Source organism: Geotrypetes seraphini, chromosome 7 (assembly GCF_902459505.1).
Source record: "Geotrypetes seraphini chromosome 7, aGeoSer1.1, whole genome shotgun sequence".
Lineage (NCBI taxonomy): Eukaryota > Metazoa > Chordata > Amphibia > Gymnophiona > Dermophiidae > Geotrypetes > Geotrypetes seraphini.
Genome location: NC_047090.1, coordinates 109655788 through 109675562, shown reverse-complemented (window position 1 = coordinate 109675562; position 19775 = coordinate 109655788). Strand labels below are relative to the sequence as shown.

General features: G+C 42.0%; 1 protein-coding gene across 1 annotated transcript in view; it reads right to left on the bottom strand.

Annotated features, from left to right (window-relative positions):
- PCNX1 (pecanex 1) overlaps positions 1 to 19775 on the bottom strand; it is a 311984-nt gene that overhangs the window by 153171 nt on the left and 139038 nt on the right. Inside the window, 1 exon segment of the mRNA XM_033952015.1 lies at positions 11483 to 11667. Coding sequence (XP_033807906.1) covers positions 11483 to 11667 — 185 coding nt within the window.

Sequence of the window (19775 nt, the reverse complement as noted above, 5' to 3'; positions counted from 1 at the left end):
GTTCTTTTAAATTTTGGAACTCTATACACCCATATGGAAAAAGTGAATAAATTGAATACATAAAGAATGGTTGAACCTACCAGCACTATGTATCTGGGTTTTAAGACAGCAGTGACCATAACTACTTCCTAATGGATGTCATAAACCCACATGGATTTTAGGCTTTCCTTTGCTGTTTTCTGTTTTGCTTCAATTGTCTATACTTGCCATATCCTCTCAAACTGTGACCGATTACAATTGCAATTCTGTGTCTCCTAGAATCATTATGTCAATTATTTCCATCTGTAGGCTGCCAGCCTCCACCAGCCTCAATGTAAAGTAATACTTTCTGATATTATTCTTGAGTCTCCCTTGAAGCTTCACACAGATATTTCAGAACTTGTAAAAAGGCAAAAGTACTATTCTATCTTAGGAACCTATTTACTGGTGCAGTAAGGTTTTGTAGTTAATGTGCTGTAACCACAAAATGTCTGCATTAACTGTATGACATGCTCCCAGTAATTTCTATTCAATTTAATGTGTTATTGCAATGTAGATAATATAATGCAATTAACTTATCCGAGCTGCTTTCTGAATTAATGATGCACAGTAACTACTTTTGAGTTAAAACTATGAGATGCCATCCCCACTCCTTCTCCATCTCATTCTACATTACCATGAGAGAACATGGTACCTTAGCAGTTAACAGCTAACACAGCTTACTGAACAGGTACCTTGTTGTATTAGAGCAGGGGTGTCAAAGTCCATCCTCGAGGGCCGAAATCCAGCTGGGTTTTCAGGATTTCCCCAATGAATATGCATGAGATCTATTTGCATGCACTGCTTTCATTGTATGCTAATAGATCTCATGCATATTCAGTGGGGAAATCCTGAAAACCCGATTGGATTGCAGTCTTTGAGGAGGGACTTTGACACCCCTGTATTAGAAAATCTTGCATGTGGAACAATTACCTCAGGAATAGTTCCTGCATTGTACATTGGTATCTGTATTCTCTGAGCATCATATTAACTATAACTCCAGTTAAAAATAACAAAAAAATTAAAGTTCCTTTTTCCTAGAATATTTTAGATCAGGGGTGTCCAACCCGCAGCCCAACAAGGAGTTCTGTGCGGCCCAGCTTCTCCCTCCCTCTCTTCGGCAGGTAGTTTTCTGGCTGGCTCCCTTGCTGCTGTTGTCCGTGGGCGGCGGCTCCTCGTGCGTGATCTGCGACTGTGTCAGTAGCGTTCCCTCTGACATCAAGATGTCAGAGAAGGCTTCTGAATCAGTCGTGAATCGCTCGCGAGGAGCCAATGCCGCTCGCAGATGACTGCAGCAAGGGAGCTGGCCATAAAATAAATACTCGCCGGGAGGCACAGAAGGAAGGAAACACTTCCAGCACAGGCGCAGATCGCCGACGGCCACAAAATAAATACTTCCAGCACAGCCACGGATCGCGTGAGGAAGAGCCAGCCACCACCACCCGCAGCTTTCACCAGAAAAACAATTGCAGCATGGCAGCCGGCCAGAAGGGAGGGAGAAGGTTGTGTTGGGACTCGAGAGGGAGGGAGCACAAACTTTGGACAAATGATGATGGAAACAGGGAGAGCGCATGAGCCTTAGGATTGAAGAATGGAGGGAGTGAGGGGGAGGGAACAGTAAGGGAGAACTGGGTGTCTGAGAGAGGGAAAGAGATGGTGCACATGGAGAGATGAAGAAAGAGGAGAACTGTTAGGCAGAGAGAGGAGGGAGGGGGAGAGAGAGAATTATTGTACATGGTGGTGGGAGAGGAGTGAGGTAGAGATGCATGGGTGCGGAGAAGAGGGGGAGAACATGCTAGGCCAAGGAAGCTTCCTGGACTGTTTTGGGGTTGTTGTTTTTTAAGTATAGAGGGGGAGGGTATTAAAAGAAGTGCTAGATTGGATGTGAGGGAAGAGCTTATGGGGCCAGAAACAGAGGACAGAGAGAGAGATGGTGGGCAATGGTCTGAAGGGAGAACTGTTGGGAAGAGAAAGGGAGAAATGGTAGACCTGGGGGAGGGAGGCAGGGGGAGAGATGGGGGTGGGAGCAGTTGGGAAGAGAAAGGGAGATAAGTTGGATCTGAGAAATTTTAGGTCTGTGGATGGAAGGCAGAGAGATGCAGCATCTTTTTTTCCCCTCCATTTTATTGTTCAGCATCAAGGGGGGAGGGAAGAATAAAAACAGAAAAGAGAGGGAGCAAAATGTTGGACCATGGGGATAGAGGAGGAGAGAAGGACCCATGGGAGGGCACGAGGGAAGAGAGCTGGGATAAGAAAAAGGATGGAAAGAAAGGGACAGGGAGTTATAGTCTGATCAGTGGAGAGAGGGAGGTGGATTCTGAAAGTGGTGAGCCTTGTGAATGAGGTCAAAAGAGTGATGACAAGATGAGTGAGAGAGCAGTGAGTACAGTGGTAGAAATGTGGTAATGGGGAGTAGATAGCAGGAAATAGAAGACTGGGAAAGGAGTGAGATGAGAAATGGGAGAGCTAGGGACTGAGAGAAGATGGAGAATTGAGAGGTAGCTGAACATTTAAAAAGAAGAAGGGTGAGAAAGAAGGCAAGATTTGAGTGGACAGGCAAAAAAGAAAAGAGAAAGTTAAGAAAGCTGAAAGGGAAAAATCAATACGTTGGAGACAAGCATAAGGAAGAAATGGAACAAGAGAGGAGAAAAAAATGAACAGCAAACACTGGAAAGAGAATTAGTTGAAGATAGACAAAAAGCAGAAAGAGAAACTGGGGCTAAGATGATGGAAAAACAAAATATCCAGACAACAAAGTAGAAAAAATGGTTTTATTTTGAATTTATTAACTGGAATATGTTAGCTTTGGGATATGTGCATCACAATTATTTTTGTATTCAGTGGCGTAGTCATATACACTAATTTAAGGGAGAGACTGGAGCCCAAAATTGGTGGATGGGTACCAAAGTTTCTTCCCACCTGAGTGCAATTTACAAATACTTGAGCTATTGGGGATTCCCAAGCCCTGCCACCTGAAGACATCTTCCTCCAGTCTGACAACCCCAAATCTCTAAGCTTTGCAGACAATGGCAATATCATCAAGCTGCCATTGCTTTCATGCATGCATGACAGCCAAGGTGAGGGGGGGCAGGGAGGAGGGAAGGCAGCAGCTCTGTAATACTTCTGCCAGCTGCAGAACTTAGGAAGTTGGAGGGGGAGGAGGTGGCCATCAGTTGGTGAGGCTTGGGGATCCCTACTAGCTACAGCAGGGGAGATGTTCATTTTGAGGGAGCCTAAGCTCAAAGTGGGAGGCCCAAAAAAGCAGTAATATTTACCCTGACTGAACAATCCTCCATGTGCGCCGCTGACAGCTGATGCAGCATCCCCACTCTGATGAGGCTCACCGTAGCTATAATAGAAGTGAATGGGAAAACCAGGACTGCGCATCCCTGATCATCAGAATGGGGATGCGGAAGCCTGTGGCTGTTCCCACTGTCAGCGGTGCACGTGGAGGATCACTCAGTCAGGGTAAGCATTACTGCTTTTTTGGGTTCCTCTCCACAGTGTCCCTTTAATGAAGGTTTATTATTAGATACGAACATCTTCTATATTAGTGAGTGTAAATTTGGGACCTGCTCAGCCTTTTTTTTTTTTGCTCAGCTAGTGTTAGTGTTTGTGCGGCCCCAGAAAATTTATTTTCGTCCAATGCGGCTTAGGGACGCCAAAAGGTTGTACATCCCTGTTTTAGATATTCTTTTAATATTATGGTTTACAAAAAAAAAAGAGAGGAAGCATACCTTGCTACTTTTCACAATGCAAAACAAGAGCCAACAAAACTATACTATCATTCAATGAACAGTCACTCAAATCCTCAATTTCTATACTTATTAATGTCTAGCATCTACAATAGCGATAGTCAACCTTTATTATACACAGTCTCTGCAGCAATGAGACATATATTCAAGAAAGCCAAATTCAAATAAAAGTTTTAGTCTTCAAGAATGGTTTTGTTTAATTCTGTGCTAAATTTGACACCCCCCTCCCCCCAGCAGGGGGAGACTCATTTTAAAAGCAGACTTTCAATGCGGTATAGCTGCTCATTTTGCATTGCATTTGCAAAAACAGGCAAATCCTAAATTTCAAAAACAAAAAACGATCGAGTCCAACCCCACTTAAAGTGAAAAAGGTCCATGTAGCTGTGACAAATATAGCTTTTCAAAAAAATAATCTCAACAGAACAATTTTTTCAAAATTCTTTATAGAAAACACTAATCTGAACAGATGTTTAAGTAAAGTCAGACTATTCTGTAGGAATACACATGCGTTGTGTCATCACCATTTCATAGATGGGAGAAACTAACTCATTTACCGTATTTTCATGTCAGAGAAAGGGCGGGACCGCCGGAAGAGGAAGCAGGGTAGACACAGCGTAGACGCAGGGCTAAGAGAAGGGGCAGGACCGCCGGCAGAGGAAGCAGCAGGACGACGGTAGGAAACTTCTACATGATGGGGGGGTGGGGAGGCTGTGGGGGTGCGAGCGGTCCTTCGGGGTGGGGGTGCAGCTGTGGGTGCGTGTTCCAGCGCGAGCGGTCCTTCGGGGTGTGTGTGCGAGTGGTCCTGCGGGGGGGGGAGGGGGAATCGGACGTCGGGGGGAGGGCATCATGCTTTCAGGGTGGGGACAGGACTTCAAGAGGGAGAGGAGAATCGGGGCGGGCTAAAGGAGAGTGGGCTGTCCAGAGGAGAGTTGGGGCAGGCTAAAGGAGAGTCGGACTGGCCAGAGGAGAGTTGGGGCGGGCTAAAGGAGAGTCGGGCTGGCCAGAGGAGAGTTGGGGCGGGCGAAAGGAGAGTCGGGCAGCGACGGGAGAGTCGGGGCGGCATGAGCGGTATACAGGTGTGCGCGGTATATAAAAATTTATTTACATAAATTACAGTTCCTCGCGTGCTATACCCGTGTGCGCGTTTTACACGGGTGCGCGGTATATGAGTGAAAATACGGTAATTTTCTTCCTATGCTCCATACAGTCCCTGACATAACTAGACTCAATTTTATTTGCTTGTCTTAGCAATACATTGTGCAATGAGCAGTTCTACTCAGTTGAAAGGAGTTGAACAGCATCAAAGGCTTTATGACTATCTCAAGACACTGAACGCTTGAGTGTTTGGAACACCATTGATAGTGACACCATTGACTATACCAAAGTGTACATGTTTAGCTATTAGCAAAGTATGTTAAGTTTCTATTAAAGTGCAGATATTAAAAGTTCATTTAATAAAATACTGCTAGATATTTTGCATAAAATGTCTTTTTATCATTATTTGATGTCAGGAGAATGCTTTCCTATTCTTTTTTTATGTTTAAATCTTTATTGATTTTCAAACTTTGATAGTGCAATACAATTGGTAAATCATAAATACTACATAGAACGCACTAATAACTATACAATTATTACATTAAACAGTCATTTACTCCCATCCTCATCTTAACTATTAATACAATAATACATATGATGCGATTTCAATATTATAATCCTGTCATGGTTCTTCCAATTATGTGTGATCAGTTGAACAGCTATTCCCGTCATGATCAGGAAAAGGCGACTTTTATACTTATCTAAAGTAGGCTTAACATGTAGTAACGTACCACAAATTACAGCTTCATAGGTTAAGGGAATAGATATCTAAGAATAAGATTTATTTGTCCCCAAATTGACTTCCAGAAATTAAGTATCAATGGACAAAAATATAACAGATGATCCAAAGTCCCTATATTAATATGACAAATGCCAGCATCTATTAGATTTAGAATTATCTATTTTTTGTAATCGAACTGGGGTCCAAAAAATCCTATGTAGTAAAAATAACCATGTTTGTCTCACAGATGTTGACGCTGTACATTTCAACCTACTTTCCTATTCTTTTGTGGTTGTAACACTGTGGAGTTCTAAGGAATCTGACCCCACTTATTATATTAAGCATATTGGAGACTATGTAGTGTTATTCTTGTACTGATTTATTGTTCTTTTTCAATAAAAACAAACTTGACATAAAGGCCCTGATTCTGCAAAATGCAAAATTTGGATTCTCTTATAATAATATGTTATTGACAGTTTGAGAATCTTAGTGTCTCTCTATGTTGTTTTTGTTGTTATTATAAATTTTTGGTACATTTTACCATTAAGCTAAGCCATATTTAGGAATAAGGTAAAGTTGGTGATGTGGAATGTCATAGGCATTAACTCTCCAATTAAAAGAACTATAATTTTGCAGACCTCGAGTATGAATGGGTCTGTACTTGTTTCAACAAGCATTTCTTCAAATTTCAGGTTTGATGCACTAAGAGTTAGATTCACTAAGCAAACCGATCGATTTGCGACCCCTTTGCGACCCGATTTTACTCCGACCCGATTCACTTACCTCTCTGCTGATTCGATTCCGATCCGCGCATGCAAATGAGAGGAACAGCATGCAAAGTAAGCAGGGACGCGATTCACAAAACAAATTTTGCGAATCGACTGGGCTGGCTGATCAACCCAAGAAGCGACTGCTGGGGACCAGTCGCAAACGTCCTTTCCGACTCTCCAGCTCCATTGCCACCCTGCTCTCTGATGCCCTGACAATTATCTCTCTCTGCCCCAAATCTCTCCTGCCTGCCACCCCGAATCGCTGCCTTGCTCTCCCCCGAATCACCGCCCTGCTCTCCCCTGAATCTCTCCTGTCTGCTGTCCTGCTCTCCCCTGAATCTCTCCTGCCTGCCACCCTGCTCTCCCCTGAATCTCTCCTGCACAACGAGCCCGTGGTTTTAACCCACGGGTTTAAGTGGGTTAAAACCACGGCCTTGCAAAGAAATTGAGAAAAAAATTTTAAAAAAAGAGGCTGCTGCTGCCACCAGGGATAAAGTTGGGCCCCCCCATAAATCCAAACAAAAAAACCCCGCAGCAAATGAACACGAACGCATGCGTAGACCGTCTATAGCAGTGTTTCTTAACCCTGTCCTGGGGGACCCCCAGCCAGTTGGGTTTTCAAGATATCCCTAATGAATATGCATAAGACATATTTGCATGCTTGTCTCCTCCATTATATGCAAATCTCTCTTATGCATATTCATTAGGGATATCCTGAAAACCCAACTGACTGGGGGTCCCCTAGGATAGGGTTGAGAACCACTGATCTACAGGGAAAGCAGATGGGCTGCGCATGCATGCATGTCGACTCATGGGGGAATTCCTCCAAACGCCTCCATTAGAATATTGTGGCTTGAAGAATCCATCAGACCGGCCCGGATCAGGCACGATTGGGCAGGTTAATGAATCTAGCCCTAAGTGACAACCAAGCTGTGTGGGCCCCTTACTTTGAAATAGGCTTCCTTTCAATCTTTTTCTATGCATAATCTCTTGGCTTTTCTTAAGTAATGTTTGGTTATTTGAGAATTATTTTATTTAGGGTTGTTTTTATGTTGTTTTTATTGTATTGTATTTTTATGTTTATGCAATGCTATTAACCACTTCATAATCTCAGAGATGCATGCAATATAGGCAAACCTGAAATTTCTACACAACTACGACACAACTATGACACAACTACGACAAGAACACATTACAGGTAACTGAAAATGAGGTAACGCTCAGATTTATATTAAGAAGACTGGTATAATAAGAAAATCATAAAATACTGCTGATGGAAAAGAAAAGACCAAGTGAAAAACACAACAAAAGGACCAATATAAAGGTAATCATACTAACGTAGATTCTTAAATGTATATTTTTCTCATCTATATTTTCTCATGTATATTTTATTTGGGATTGTCTAAGGGTAATTCTTTGTTATTGTAGAAAGATTTTTGTTGGCTAGGAAATGTAGTCTTTTACTTTGGTGGCAGGCTGTGGTACCTACTGTTACACTATGTGGAGAAATGAAATGTTTACTTTGTTAAAATTTGAATATTTGGATGTTAATGTGGCCCTGGTCGTTGGAAAACATTCTGGGCTATTTGGGCTCTGGTTTGGGAGAGTTTATCCCATGGAGCCCAAAGTGCTCTTTTGAATTTTTGACAATGGAGTGCTTTGGTGGTGGTGGGGGGGGGGGGGAGGATTCTGGTTTGTTCTTGATGGGTTCCTGATGTCTCCGTGAAGAAACCACGCGGTAGACTCTCATCATTTTGTTACTTTATGGTTCTGAGTTGTTTTCAGATTGTTGTACCTTTTGTATTGTACATATAACTTTTGAAAATAAAAATACAGTAAATATATAAAAATTAAAAAATGTATAATTTTTTTAGGGCTATAGAGATGACTGCTGCTTTAAATCAGACCAAGCATTTCAAAAGCTTGGTTTCCAGGTCAGTTACAATGAAGTACATAAACAGGCTCATCATATTCAGACCTTGGGAGTATCCGGCCTCCGACGCTGAATTTCTGGTCTATTTATGGCCGGCCAAAACATAGCTGACTATGCCAACATTCAGCGGCTAGCCAGCTAAGTCTCAACAGCTAACGACATACCATCCTTTCAGGCAGTTGTTTATGGCTGCAGAACTTAGCTGGCAAGCTAATAAATATTGGTGATAATCAGCTGTATCACGCAACAAAGTAGGTCACTGGTCAATCTGGAGATCGGGATATTCAGACTACTATTTACCTGTCTGGGAGCCATTCCCGGTCAGCTAAATAGCATTGAACATTGGCCTCATAGTTCTTATATTTTCAATCCTTCCTCCCCATCATACTAAAGATGGGTCCTAAAAAAGAAAAAAGGATTATGTCCATAATACCATATTATCTACACTTTGGCAGGTTCACACCTATATGTGTTCTTCAACCTTTTGACACCTATGGACCGGCGGAAATAAAATAATTATTTTGTGGACCAGCAGTTGAAGAACACTGGGCTAAGTCGTGGGCCAGCCCCTGCCCATCCCCACCCAATCTCCGCTCCAGACCCCGCCCCCATAATTGTACTAATTGTAATACCATTTTTTCCATTCATTTTTCATATATATGCACACACACAATACAATCGTATCAACAACACATAATGGTTAACCACAAAATTAAACGACACAAAACACACTGTATGATTCTCAATATTCATTCCTACCAGAACACAGATAACCTCATGCCAATACGGGACCAAAAACTAAAAGTACTAATATATACAAACAAACCCTAAGGTACAAGACTCTGCATGCAGTACAACCCCAGAGAAAAAGAAACAAATGCATTTCTTCCTGAACAGACAACAGATATAAATCAATCACTAAATTAAAAAATAAAATCATTTGCCCTATCCGTTGTTGTCTCCCTCCCTCCATGCTGCGCCTTGCCTTGCCTTCTGGCCTGCCCACTGGTGTTATCTTCGGGCCGGCTCCCTCTTCCTCAGTGTTGCAGTGCACAAAGCCGTGAGCAGCGGCTCCTCATGCATCCTGCGTCTCATCTGGAAGCCTTCCCACTGACGTTGCGACGTCAGAGAGAAGGCTTCCGGTTCAGGTGCAGGACGCGCGTAGGAAACTCTGCCAATGGCTTTGTACACTGCAGCACTGAGGAAGAGGAAGCCGGCTCGAAGACAACGCCGCATTGATCGCACCATGGATCGACGGCTAATGAGCACTGTCTGGGGCCCAATGTGCATGCCGGCCCTGCGGACCGGCAGGAAATTTATGCGGATCGGCAGTTGAAGAACACTGATTTATGGGACTGCAACTCAAGATTAGTTTGAAAAACTATTCAGTCTAATGATATACAGTGGTACCTTGGATTACGAGCATAGTCCGTTCCAGGAGCATGCTCGTAATCCAAAATGCTCGTTTATCAAAGTGAGTTTCCCCATAGGAAATAATGGAAACTCGCTTTGATGCGTTCCCCCCCACCCCGAGAACCGGCATTGCTCCCCTCGAAGGCCCCCCCTGCGATCAGGCACCCCCCCTGCCTCGAACCGGCACCCAACCCCGCCACGATCCGAACCCCCCCCCGCCACGATTGGGAACCCCCCCTACACGATTCAACATCCCCCCCGACACAATTGGGTACCCCCCCCGACACAATTCGACATCCCCCCGACACAATCGGGCACCCCCCCCGCCGCTTTTTACCCCCATCTGGGCACTCTTGAAGATCGGCCTACTCGTCTGCTGGGCCTTGAGCATGCTCAGATGCTCAAGGCCCAGCAGACGAGTAGGCCGATCTTCAAGAGTGCCCAGATGAGGGTAAGAAGCGGCGGGGGGGGGGTGCCCAATTGTGTCGGGGGGGGGGTCGAATCGTGGCGGGGGGGGGTGCCCAATCGTGGCGGGGGGGTCGGATCGTGGTGGGGGGTGCCGGTTCAAGGCAGGGGGGGTTCCGGATCGCAGGGGGGGTGCCGGATTGCGGGGGGGGGGGGTGCTCGTAAATCGAGCCATGCTCGGTTTCCGAGGCACCGATTTTGCAAATGTTTTGCTCGTCTTGCAAAACACTCGCAAACCGGTGCACTCGTAAACCGAGGTACCACTGTATACTTTATGATGAGATCCAAAGGTAAACATTGGTTTGGTCTATTTCTATTAGATGTAAATAGTTATGCAAATAGCACATTTAAATTATACCATCTTGAACAGATATTTGTCTGATATAAAAGATACTTTACAACACCTTTACTGATCAAAGCTTCTGTTAGAATATTTCCATCACAAAACATTTCATGCTGCTCTAATGGAAGGAAATGTAGCAAAATTAATTGTGACTTGGATTGGCCATCATGAAGACAGGATACTGGGCTAGATGGACCATTAGTCTGACCCAGTAAGGATAGTCTTATGTTCACTTCTTGGGAAGTGATTTCACAGAATTTATTACATGTTAAAAGAGAAACATTTGGCATCTCCGTCCTACCTAAAAAAATGCCATATCAGTAGGAAATTTTTATTATAAACCGCCTAGATGTAATGAAAGGCGGGATTTCAAATATATAATAAACTTGAAACGAGACAGGTTAATCACAACTGTGCCTCATGAGTTAGAATTTTAACACCAAGGACATTTCTAGTCAAAATTACACTAGAAGGAAAGTGTAGACAAATAGGAACATTTCTTCAACATAGTAACATTCTTTCTCTTGTAGATGAACGCTAAATCCTGCGAGATGCATACACAAATTCTAAAATGAAAAGTTAGATGCACTACATTATTATATGCACAAGCAGAAAAAAGTGAGGACGAAAAGATAGTCCTTCCTTAGGAACACAAAATCTTCATTAGAGAATCACATGAAATGGATTACAAACTGAATCACTCCGTTTGTGGATTACTGCCTACAGTTTGTCAATCTCACACATTTAAGAGGATTTGTAACAACTCCTGATGAAGACACATGGTTTATATGTTGAAACACTGGAAGTCAGCTGAGCTGTAATCTGTTTTATGTGATTCTCCAATAAAGATTGTGCCTTCCTAAGAAAGGACTACCCTTTCGTCCTCACTTTTTTCTGCTTCTATATTATTATATACAAAATGCTGTATTAAAATTCCCATGTCACCAAGGTTATATAAGGCCTGCATACCAAGTTCATCGTGCAAACTGCTACTGCCTACGGCAGATGCACTGTCATGTGATGCTTCTAAGAGGACACTCCCATTTCTCACCAGCAAGGAGGCGCTAGCGCTCAGCACTGCAACCTGGGAAGGGGGGCGGGACTGGACTTTGACTTGGGATGTGGACTGCTGGCCCTGCTGACCATCTTGAAGGCTACAAAAAAACATGGATTGGGGAACAATTGGATAAAATCAATTGGATAAAACAATACCAAGACAAAAAAGGGGGGGTAATTTTATAAACCGAGTACAACAAATGTTTCAAAAATGTACCAGTCTTATGCCTCTTTCATAAATGATACATAAGCACCTAGGTGCAATTATAAAATAATTATACTCAATTGTGAACAATGCTCTCACAAATTTACACCTGCTCTGATGCTTGTACAAGGTAGTTCCCCGCCACCCCTGGAAGGGCTATTTTTATTTTCTGCAAATAAAAAAATCCTTTACATGTTGAAAATGCTTTATAAAATTACCCCCAATAAGAAATATTTTTAAACATATAGGCTGACATACCCTGGTAGAGGAAGTATACTTAAATATTTCTAAAATTGAACACATGAAGAACCTAATTGTATATCCCATATTCAAACACTACACTTCTCCCTCCGCATTCGCAGGTTTATTACTCATGACTTTGATTATTCGTGGTTTTTTGCCTCCCCCATAAATTAAATTTAAAGGCTGCCTCTGATCCATCCCTGCCTCCCTCCTGTGTCCCAAACCTCTCAAGATCTTACCTAATGGTCTAGCGGTGAAGAGGGGAGGAGCGATCATCCTACATTCCTGCCCCGTGCAGAGCCGTCAACAAAAGTGGCAGCCATTTTTGTTGACGGCTCTGCACAGGGCAGGAGCGTAGGAAGATCGCTACTGCCCCGCTAGACCACCAAGTAAGGTCTGGGGAGGTCAGGAACGAAGGAGGGAGGCGGGGGGTGGGTCAGTCGGCCTTAAAAGTTATTCATGATTTTCCATATTCGCGGGTCGGCTCTGTCCCTAACCCCCGCAAATACGGAGGGAGAAATGCATTTTATATACTTCTCAAAACACTTATGTTTCATTTTGGTTTCTCAATCATTTTGGATCAAGTTTTAATTCACTATTCTCAAGCATAACATTGGTGCTATTTATTTTTCCTTTATCTAATAATTTTTCACAAGGCATCAGATTAGCTGTTTCCTGTAATTTTTGTCTTATTACAACTAGTTCATAACACAATTCAAGCGGTGCACTTTGTGTAGAAAATATGTATATCTTTCTGAATATTTTAGTTTAAAATGTTTTCCACAGAAGTCTATAGACAAACTCTGACTTTTTTAGACTGCAGCTTTGCTAAGATGAAGAAAAACTAGTTTAAGTCCAATAATTCTTTTTTTTGATGTTAAGACTGTGCACATTATCCAGAGATATTCTTTTCACTCAAAATGTTTGTAAAGGGTATTTACCACAGTCAAAATCAATACCAAAATTGGTTTTAACCATCTTTCCCAAGTGAAGACCAATTTTCCAAAACTCCCTCAGTCCATAAGTTTTGGCACAGGAATAAGCTACAGTAAATCTTGCCTTGAATGAAATTAATTACATAGCTTCAAACTGACAAAACAATGGAATGTAATGTAATGTAATGTAATTTATTTCTTATATACCGCTACATCCGTTAGGTTCTAAGCGGTTTACAGAAAATATACATTAAGATTAGAAATAAGAAAGGTACTTGAAAAATTCCCTTACTGTCCCGAAGGCTCACAATCTAACTAAAGTACCTGGAGGGTAATAGAGAAGTGAAAAGTAGAGTTAGAGGAAAAATAAAAATAAAATAAACATTTTAACAAGACAGCATTGATCTAAATACTTTGGAAGGTAGAATAGAGAAGAGAAAGGAATAGAAGCAGAAGGGGAACCGTTGAACAGTAGAATTCTGGAGAAATTTAAATGATAGAAATAGAACAAAACAAAGACAAAAGTGTTGGAATGAAAAAAAAAAAAAAAAAAAGAAAAAGGAATGAGTGAATTTGCAAAAGTGCTCTTCAGTTTATAGGCAGCTGAAATCTATTTTCTGATTAAAAACACTTATTATGTAGCTATATCCCCTTTAAACAAAATATTCACCATTTGCTGCCTTACAGCCTAGAAAAAAAAGTGCATTAAACCATTGTTTCAGATATCTACACACCCCTGCTATAGCCTCATGCAGAAAACCTAAGAAAACAGGAAAAAACACACACCTTGGGTTGATATGTGTCCACTCTACATGAACTTTCATAGCATTTCTAAATATTTTAGTTGCACCAGAGCTAAATTGTGGTGCGGTCACATGATAAGCAAAGTCCACCTCTTTTGTGAACCGCATAGAACTGAAAGGTTTTTGCGATATGTTATATGTTATGTTAAGTATACCATGCATACCAAGAGTTAGCAAAAATGTCTAGGACAAAATTGTGAAAAAGCACAGATAAGAGGGTGGGTATAAAAACTACAAACTCCATGAACATTTTCTGGAGCACAGTCAGGATGATTAAGAAAATAAAGGTGTATGGCAGCCCTGCACAACATATGGCCCGTGGCCCAAAACGGCTCTCACTGCGGCCCGCACCTGATACGGTTCTCACTCCGCTCTCCTGCCCATGGGGGGTTCAGTTACCGTGCCAACTTCTCCCACTAACAGGAAACAGCCCCGAAGCTTTCCAGCAGCTACGTTTCACTCCCTCTGCCGCAAGTTCCTGTTTCTGGCAGGGCGGGACGTGGCACATGGAAAAAAGTTGCGGCAGAGGGAGTGGGACGTTGGAGAAGCAAAGTTTTGGGTGTTGTTGGAAACTTCAGAGACAGGTTTCTAGGTAGGACGTAGAGATGAGGCATTTGAGAATGAGGGAGAGAAGTCGAGGCGCGGACAGAAGAAAGATGAAGAGATGCCAGGACCTGGGGAGGAGGAAGACAGAGAGAGTGAGAGAGACAGAAAGACCTGAAACAAAGGGGAGGCAGAAGAGAGGGGGCAGATGTTGGACTTGGGGGTGTCTAGAAGGAAGAGAGAGAAAGAGACTGCAGAGAGGTGGAAAGATTTTGGATCAAGGAAGGGGAGAGAAAGCGGCAGAGAAAGACCTGGAAGAAAGGAGAACAAATGCTGGACATGGAGGTCGGGTTTTAAGCAAAGAAAGACAGAGAGAGAGAGAGGCCTGGACCAAAGCGGAAAGACAGGAGGTAGATGCTGGACTATGGGAGGTGCAGACAGAGGGGAGACCCTGAGGAAGAACAGAGATATTCAAGATCATAACAGAGGAGGAAGAGAGATGGAGACGTGGAACAAAGGTGGTGTTGGTTACATAGGAAAACTGACACTGGATCTGGGGAGGGTAAGCAGAGATAGAGACCTGGACCCAAAGGAGATGGGGCTGGATTGTGAAAGAAATGTTGGATGCACAGTCAGAAGGAAGTCCAACCAGAAACTAATTAAATCAGATAAGGGTAGAAAAAATTATTTTATTTTCAATTTAGTGATTGAAATCAAGTTTCAAGTTTCAAGTTTATTAAAATTTTTGATTAATCGCTTAATCTTGCTTCAAAGCGATGTACATACATAAAAGAAAATATTTAAATTACAACTATAAGATAAAATTACATTTTTAAAATTAACAATAAAACATTAATTAATATATAACCATTAAATAAAAACAAACATGAACGAAGGGAAAAAGGGGAAATGAAATACAATTTATAATAGAAAAGTAGGTAGGGAAAAACATAAGGATGGGAGTTCAAAGAATTGTCGAAAGCAGCATTATTAAATTCAAGGGAAGAATTTGTTAATCAAATGCATCTTTAAAAAGAAATGTTTTTAAGTTAATTTTAAATTTCTCAATATCATTTTCTTTCCTTAAATATATTGGCAGAGAATTCCAAATTTGTGGAGCAGTAACAGAGAAGATAAATTGTCTTCTAGTGTTAATGATTTTGAGAGATGGAATTGTTAATAAATGCTGTTCGTTGGATCGTAATGTTCTATTTATAGAGTAGGGAATTAGTGTATTAAAAATAAATGCAGGTGTTTTAAAAAACATTGCTTTAAAAGTGAGTAGGCTTAGTTTATATGTTATTCTATGGGACACTGGCAGCCAATGAGCTTTCTTGAGGAGTGGTGTTACGTGATCAAATTTTTTTGTCCTTGTTATTAATTTAATTGAAGTATTTTGTATTATTTGAAGTCGTCTTATTTCATTCTGTGCAATTCCTTTATAGAGGGCATTGCAGTAATCGATTCTAGAGATTACTAAAGAGTGGATCAGGATATTTAGAGATTTGGTACAAAGATATTGTGACAGAGAGCGAATTTGACGGAGTCTATAGAATGATGATTTTACGATACTACCTATATGTTCATGAAAAGTAAGTTTACTATCAAATATGACTCCTAGAATTTTAATTGAATCAACTAATTGCAAAGGAATATTTTTTATATTAATAGGGGTGATAAGTTTAGGATTTTCTTTCCAGGGAAAAAGCACCGTTTTTGTTTTTTCAATATTAAGAGCTAACCTATTTGTGTCTAACCAATAATGGATTTGTTCTAATTTATTATTAATAGCTGTGATATCCAAAGGGTTGCTAGGATCTAACGGGTGCAAAAGTTGAATATCATCAGCATATGCAAATACGTGAAAACCTATAGATTGACAAACGGTCATCAGTGGTGCAAGAAAAATATTGAAGAGCAAGGGGGACAGAATAGAACCTTGGGGAATACCATGGGAGGTTAAAGAACTTTTAGAATTTGAATTATTAAATAGAACTGTAGAAGTACGCTCGGTAAAATAAGATTTGAACCAAGACATTACTTGATCAGTAATACCGATTGAAGAAAGTCTGTCTAATAAAAGATGGTGGTCTATGGTGTCGAAAGCCGCAGAAAGGTCGATGGATATTAATAAGACCAATTGGTGATGATCTAAGTAATAGTGTATTGAGGAGGTCATTCCTATTAATGAATGCTCAGTACTATGGTGTGGCCGGAATCCTGTTTGGTTCGGATGAAGCACGTTTGTTTTTTCAGCAAATTCGGAAATTTGGTTGAAAACAATCTTTTCCGTCAGTTTAGCCATAAAAGGAAGATTAGCTATAGGCCTATAGTTTGAGAATTTATATCTGCTGTGTTGCTGTGTGTATATGAAAAATGAAAGGAAAAAATTGCATTACAATTAGTAAAGGGGGCAGGATCTGGGGCAGAGCTTGGGTGGGTTTAGAGCTGCTTGTTGGGGGTACATGGCATTGCGTGGGTCTCCCGCCACTTCTCCTAAAGCCACCACCGCTAGGGATCCCATGCCCTCCTTCCTGCCCACTGGCTTTTGCCTAAGCCACTGCTGCCGCCGCCAGGGATCCCATACCCTCTTCCTGCTCACCCTCCTCCCCGAAGCCGAGCTGGAAAGCTTCCCTCCAATATCGGAGCTAACATCGGAGGGAAGCCTTCCATGTCAGCAGGGTACCCTCTTACCTCCTTCCAGGTGGGCTGCTCCTTTCTGCCTTCAGTGGCACTTGTTGCAGGGACACGCAGCTCTTGCACGCTGCTGACCCAGAAGCCTTCTCTCCGACGTCAGAGGGAAGGCTTGTGGGTCAACCACGTGCAGTATGTAAGAGCCACTGCCTGTGTTGCTGCAACAAGTGCCGCTGAAGGCAGGAAGGAGCGGTGCAGCTGGATGGCCCTTTAGGAAGCGAATACTTTTCTAGAGCGAGTAAGGGAGAGAGGGCACATGATCTAGAACAAAGGAAGAAAGAAGGGATGGAAGGAGCGCATTGGGACATGGTAGGGGCACAATTTTGGGACACAGGCAGAAGGGAAATGGCATGAAGTTGGAATACAAGGGAGGATGGGGGGCACTAACTTGTGACATAGGAGAATTGTTGGACATGAGTGTGTGAGTGAGAGGGAAAGAGATGGGTGCACATGGAGAAAGGAAGAAAGGAAAATTGGGCATAGAGAGAAAGAGAGGAGTGAGGTAGAGACGTATGGGGAATAGAAAGATGAGAAGGAGAAATGTTGGATATGGTGGTGGAGAGGGACAGATTGAAGGTGATGCAAGGGGGAGGAATGTGGACATAGTGATGGAGGAAGAGTTGTGGCATGGTGCTGGAGAGGGGTGATAGGAGAAATGGGCATTGGGTTGGTGGGCAGAGGTGAAAAATGTTCACATGATCTGGGTGATGAGAGAGGGAGAAATGTTGGATGTGGCAGTAGAGGGGGTGGGGCAGATGCACTCTGGATCTCTATCTCTCTTTCCCCACTCCCTTTGCAGCAAGAGAGGGAATGAAAGAGAGATGGACAGTGAGAGAGGGAGACATGTTGCCAGTAGGGGTGGAGGAGAGAGGAAGAAAAGTTGGAGGTACAGAGAGAGTTGTTGGTTGGGGAAGGGAATGAGGTCTGGAGGAGAGGAAATGTGCAGGAGGCAGAAAGAAAAAAATACTGGATTTACAGTCAGAAAGAAGAGCAACCAGAGACTAATGAAACAACAAAACAACCAGACAACAAAAGTGGGAAAAATGATTTTATTTTCAATTTAGTGATTGAAATGCGTCAGTTTTGAGAATTTATATCTGCTGTCTATATTTTGCACTACACTTGTCTATTTTTATAGCTGTTACTGAGGTGACATTGCATATTTTAAAGTCATCCGCTTTGACCTCTTTGGAAAAAATGAATATAAATGATAATTAACATTTTCTCTGCATACAGTGTGCTTTGTGTTTTTTTAATTTTGTGGTTACCATTATGAATTAATAAGGTTATATTGTGTGTATATGAAAAATGAATGGAAGAAACTGCATTACAATTAGTACTACTATTATTATGGTGGTGGGGTCTGGGTGGCAGGGGTACTTGGTTAATATTTGTTAGACATAGGGGGTACTTGGCTTGAAGAAGTTGAGAAACTCTACTAGACCAGCAAAGAGTGTCTTATCAATTGCAATTTAAGAAGTCCAGCTAGACACACCCTTGCTGATTCAATAGTTTTTACTGGGCCTCACCTCTATCTACTGCTATCTCGGCTCCTTGTGTTGTTTCAGTGCCAGTTCTTCCCTACTTTACATTTAATTCCCATTCTACCTTTGGACCCTATCTCGCATCCAATTCCTACATCATAGGTGGTTCCTATCCCACGACTGGTTTCCACTTTGCTGGACTCTGCCCTGTGCCTAGCCTCTCTATCCACATTCTTGCTCAGGGGCCCATCTTAATAGATAGTCTTCCACAGTCAAGACTGGTCCAAACATGTGTGTGGCCCCAGTACCTCATGTTCTGCATATCTATCCTGAATGACAGGTGGCAATAAGGAATCCATTTCTCAAATCCTTGAATCCTGTTTGAAGCATGCAAAGGAATAATCAGGAAATACTGCAGCTGACAGGTGAAGTGAATTGGTGTTTGTTAGGAACTCTGACAGTTGGATTGCAACTACTTTTTCGATGACTTTGGAAATAAATGGAAGATTAGAAATTGGTTTGTAATTAGCTATAATAGTGGGTTCAGACCTTTGGTTCTTTAACACAAGAGTGACAATTGCTTTCTTCCAGTTGCTTGCAAAGTCAACAACAGAAAGACTATTGTTGGCCATTGACAAGAGGGGCTCAAGGAGTGGGTCTAGAAAGCACAAGGGAAGAGAAGCAGGGATCGAGTCAATGGGCGGTGATGAAGGTTTTAGAAGTGAAATTGTTTTCTTCATGAAAATGGTGGTTTGAAGATTAAAAGAAGTTAGTGAGGCTACAAGCACTATAGGGTGGGAGTGTGTGGTGCAGTGGTTAAAGCTACATCCTCAGCACCCTGGGGTAGTGGGTTCAAACCCACGCTGCTCCTTGTGACCCTGAACAAGTCACTTAATCCCCCATTGCCCCAGGTACATTAGGTAGATTGTGAACCCACCGGGATAGACAGGGAAAAATGCTTGAGCACCTGAATAAATTAATGTAAACCGTTCTGAGCTCCCTTGGGAGAACTGTATAGAAAATTGAATAAATAAATGAATGAATAAATAAATAAATAAATAGGTATAGAGGGGGAACGGGAATCAGGTTGGAGGACAAATGACAGTTGAAGGTGTATGATAATGAATGCTGTAAATTAATAATTTTGGCATGAAATAATGAGGCAAAGTCTTCAACAGTAAAAGAAGGAGGAGAGTAAGAGGGGAGATGGATCACAGAGTAGACGATAAAAATATGACAAATTTAGATCACATTTAAGAACATTGGAGGTGTATATGCATTTAGCATTGCACAACATGT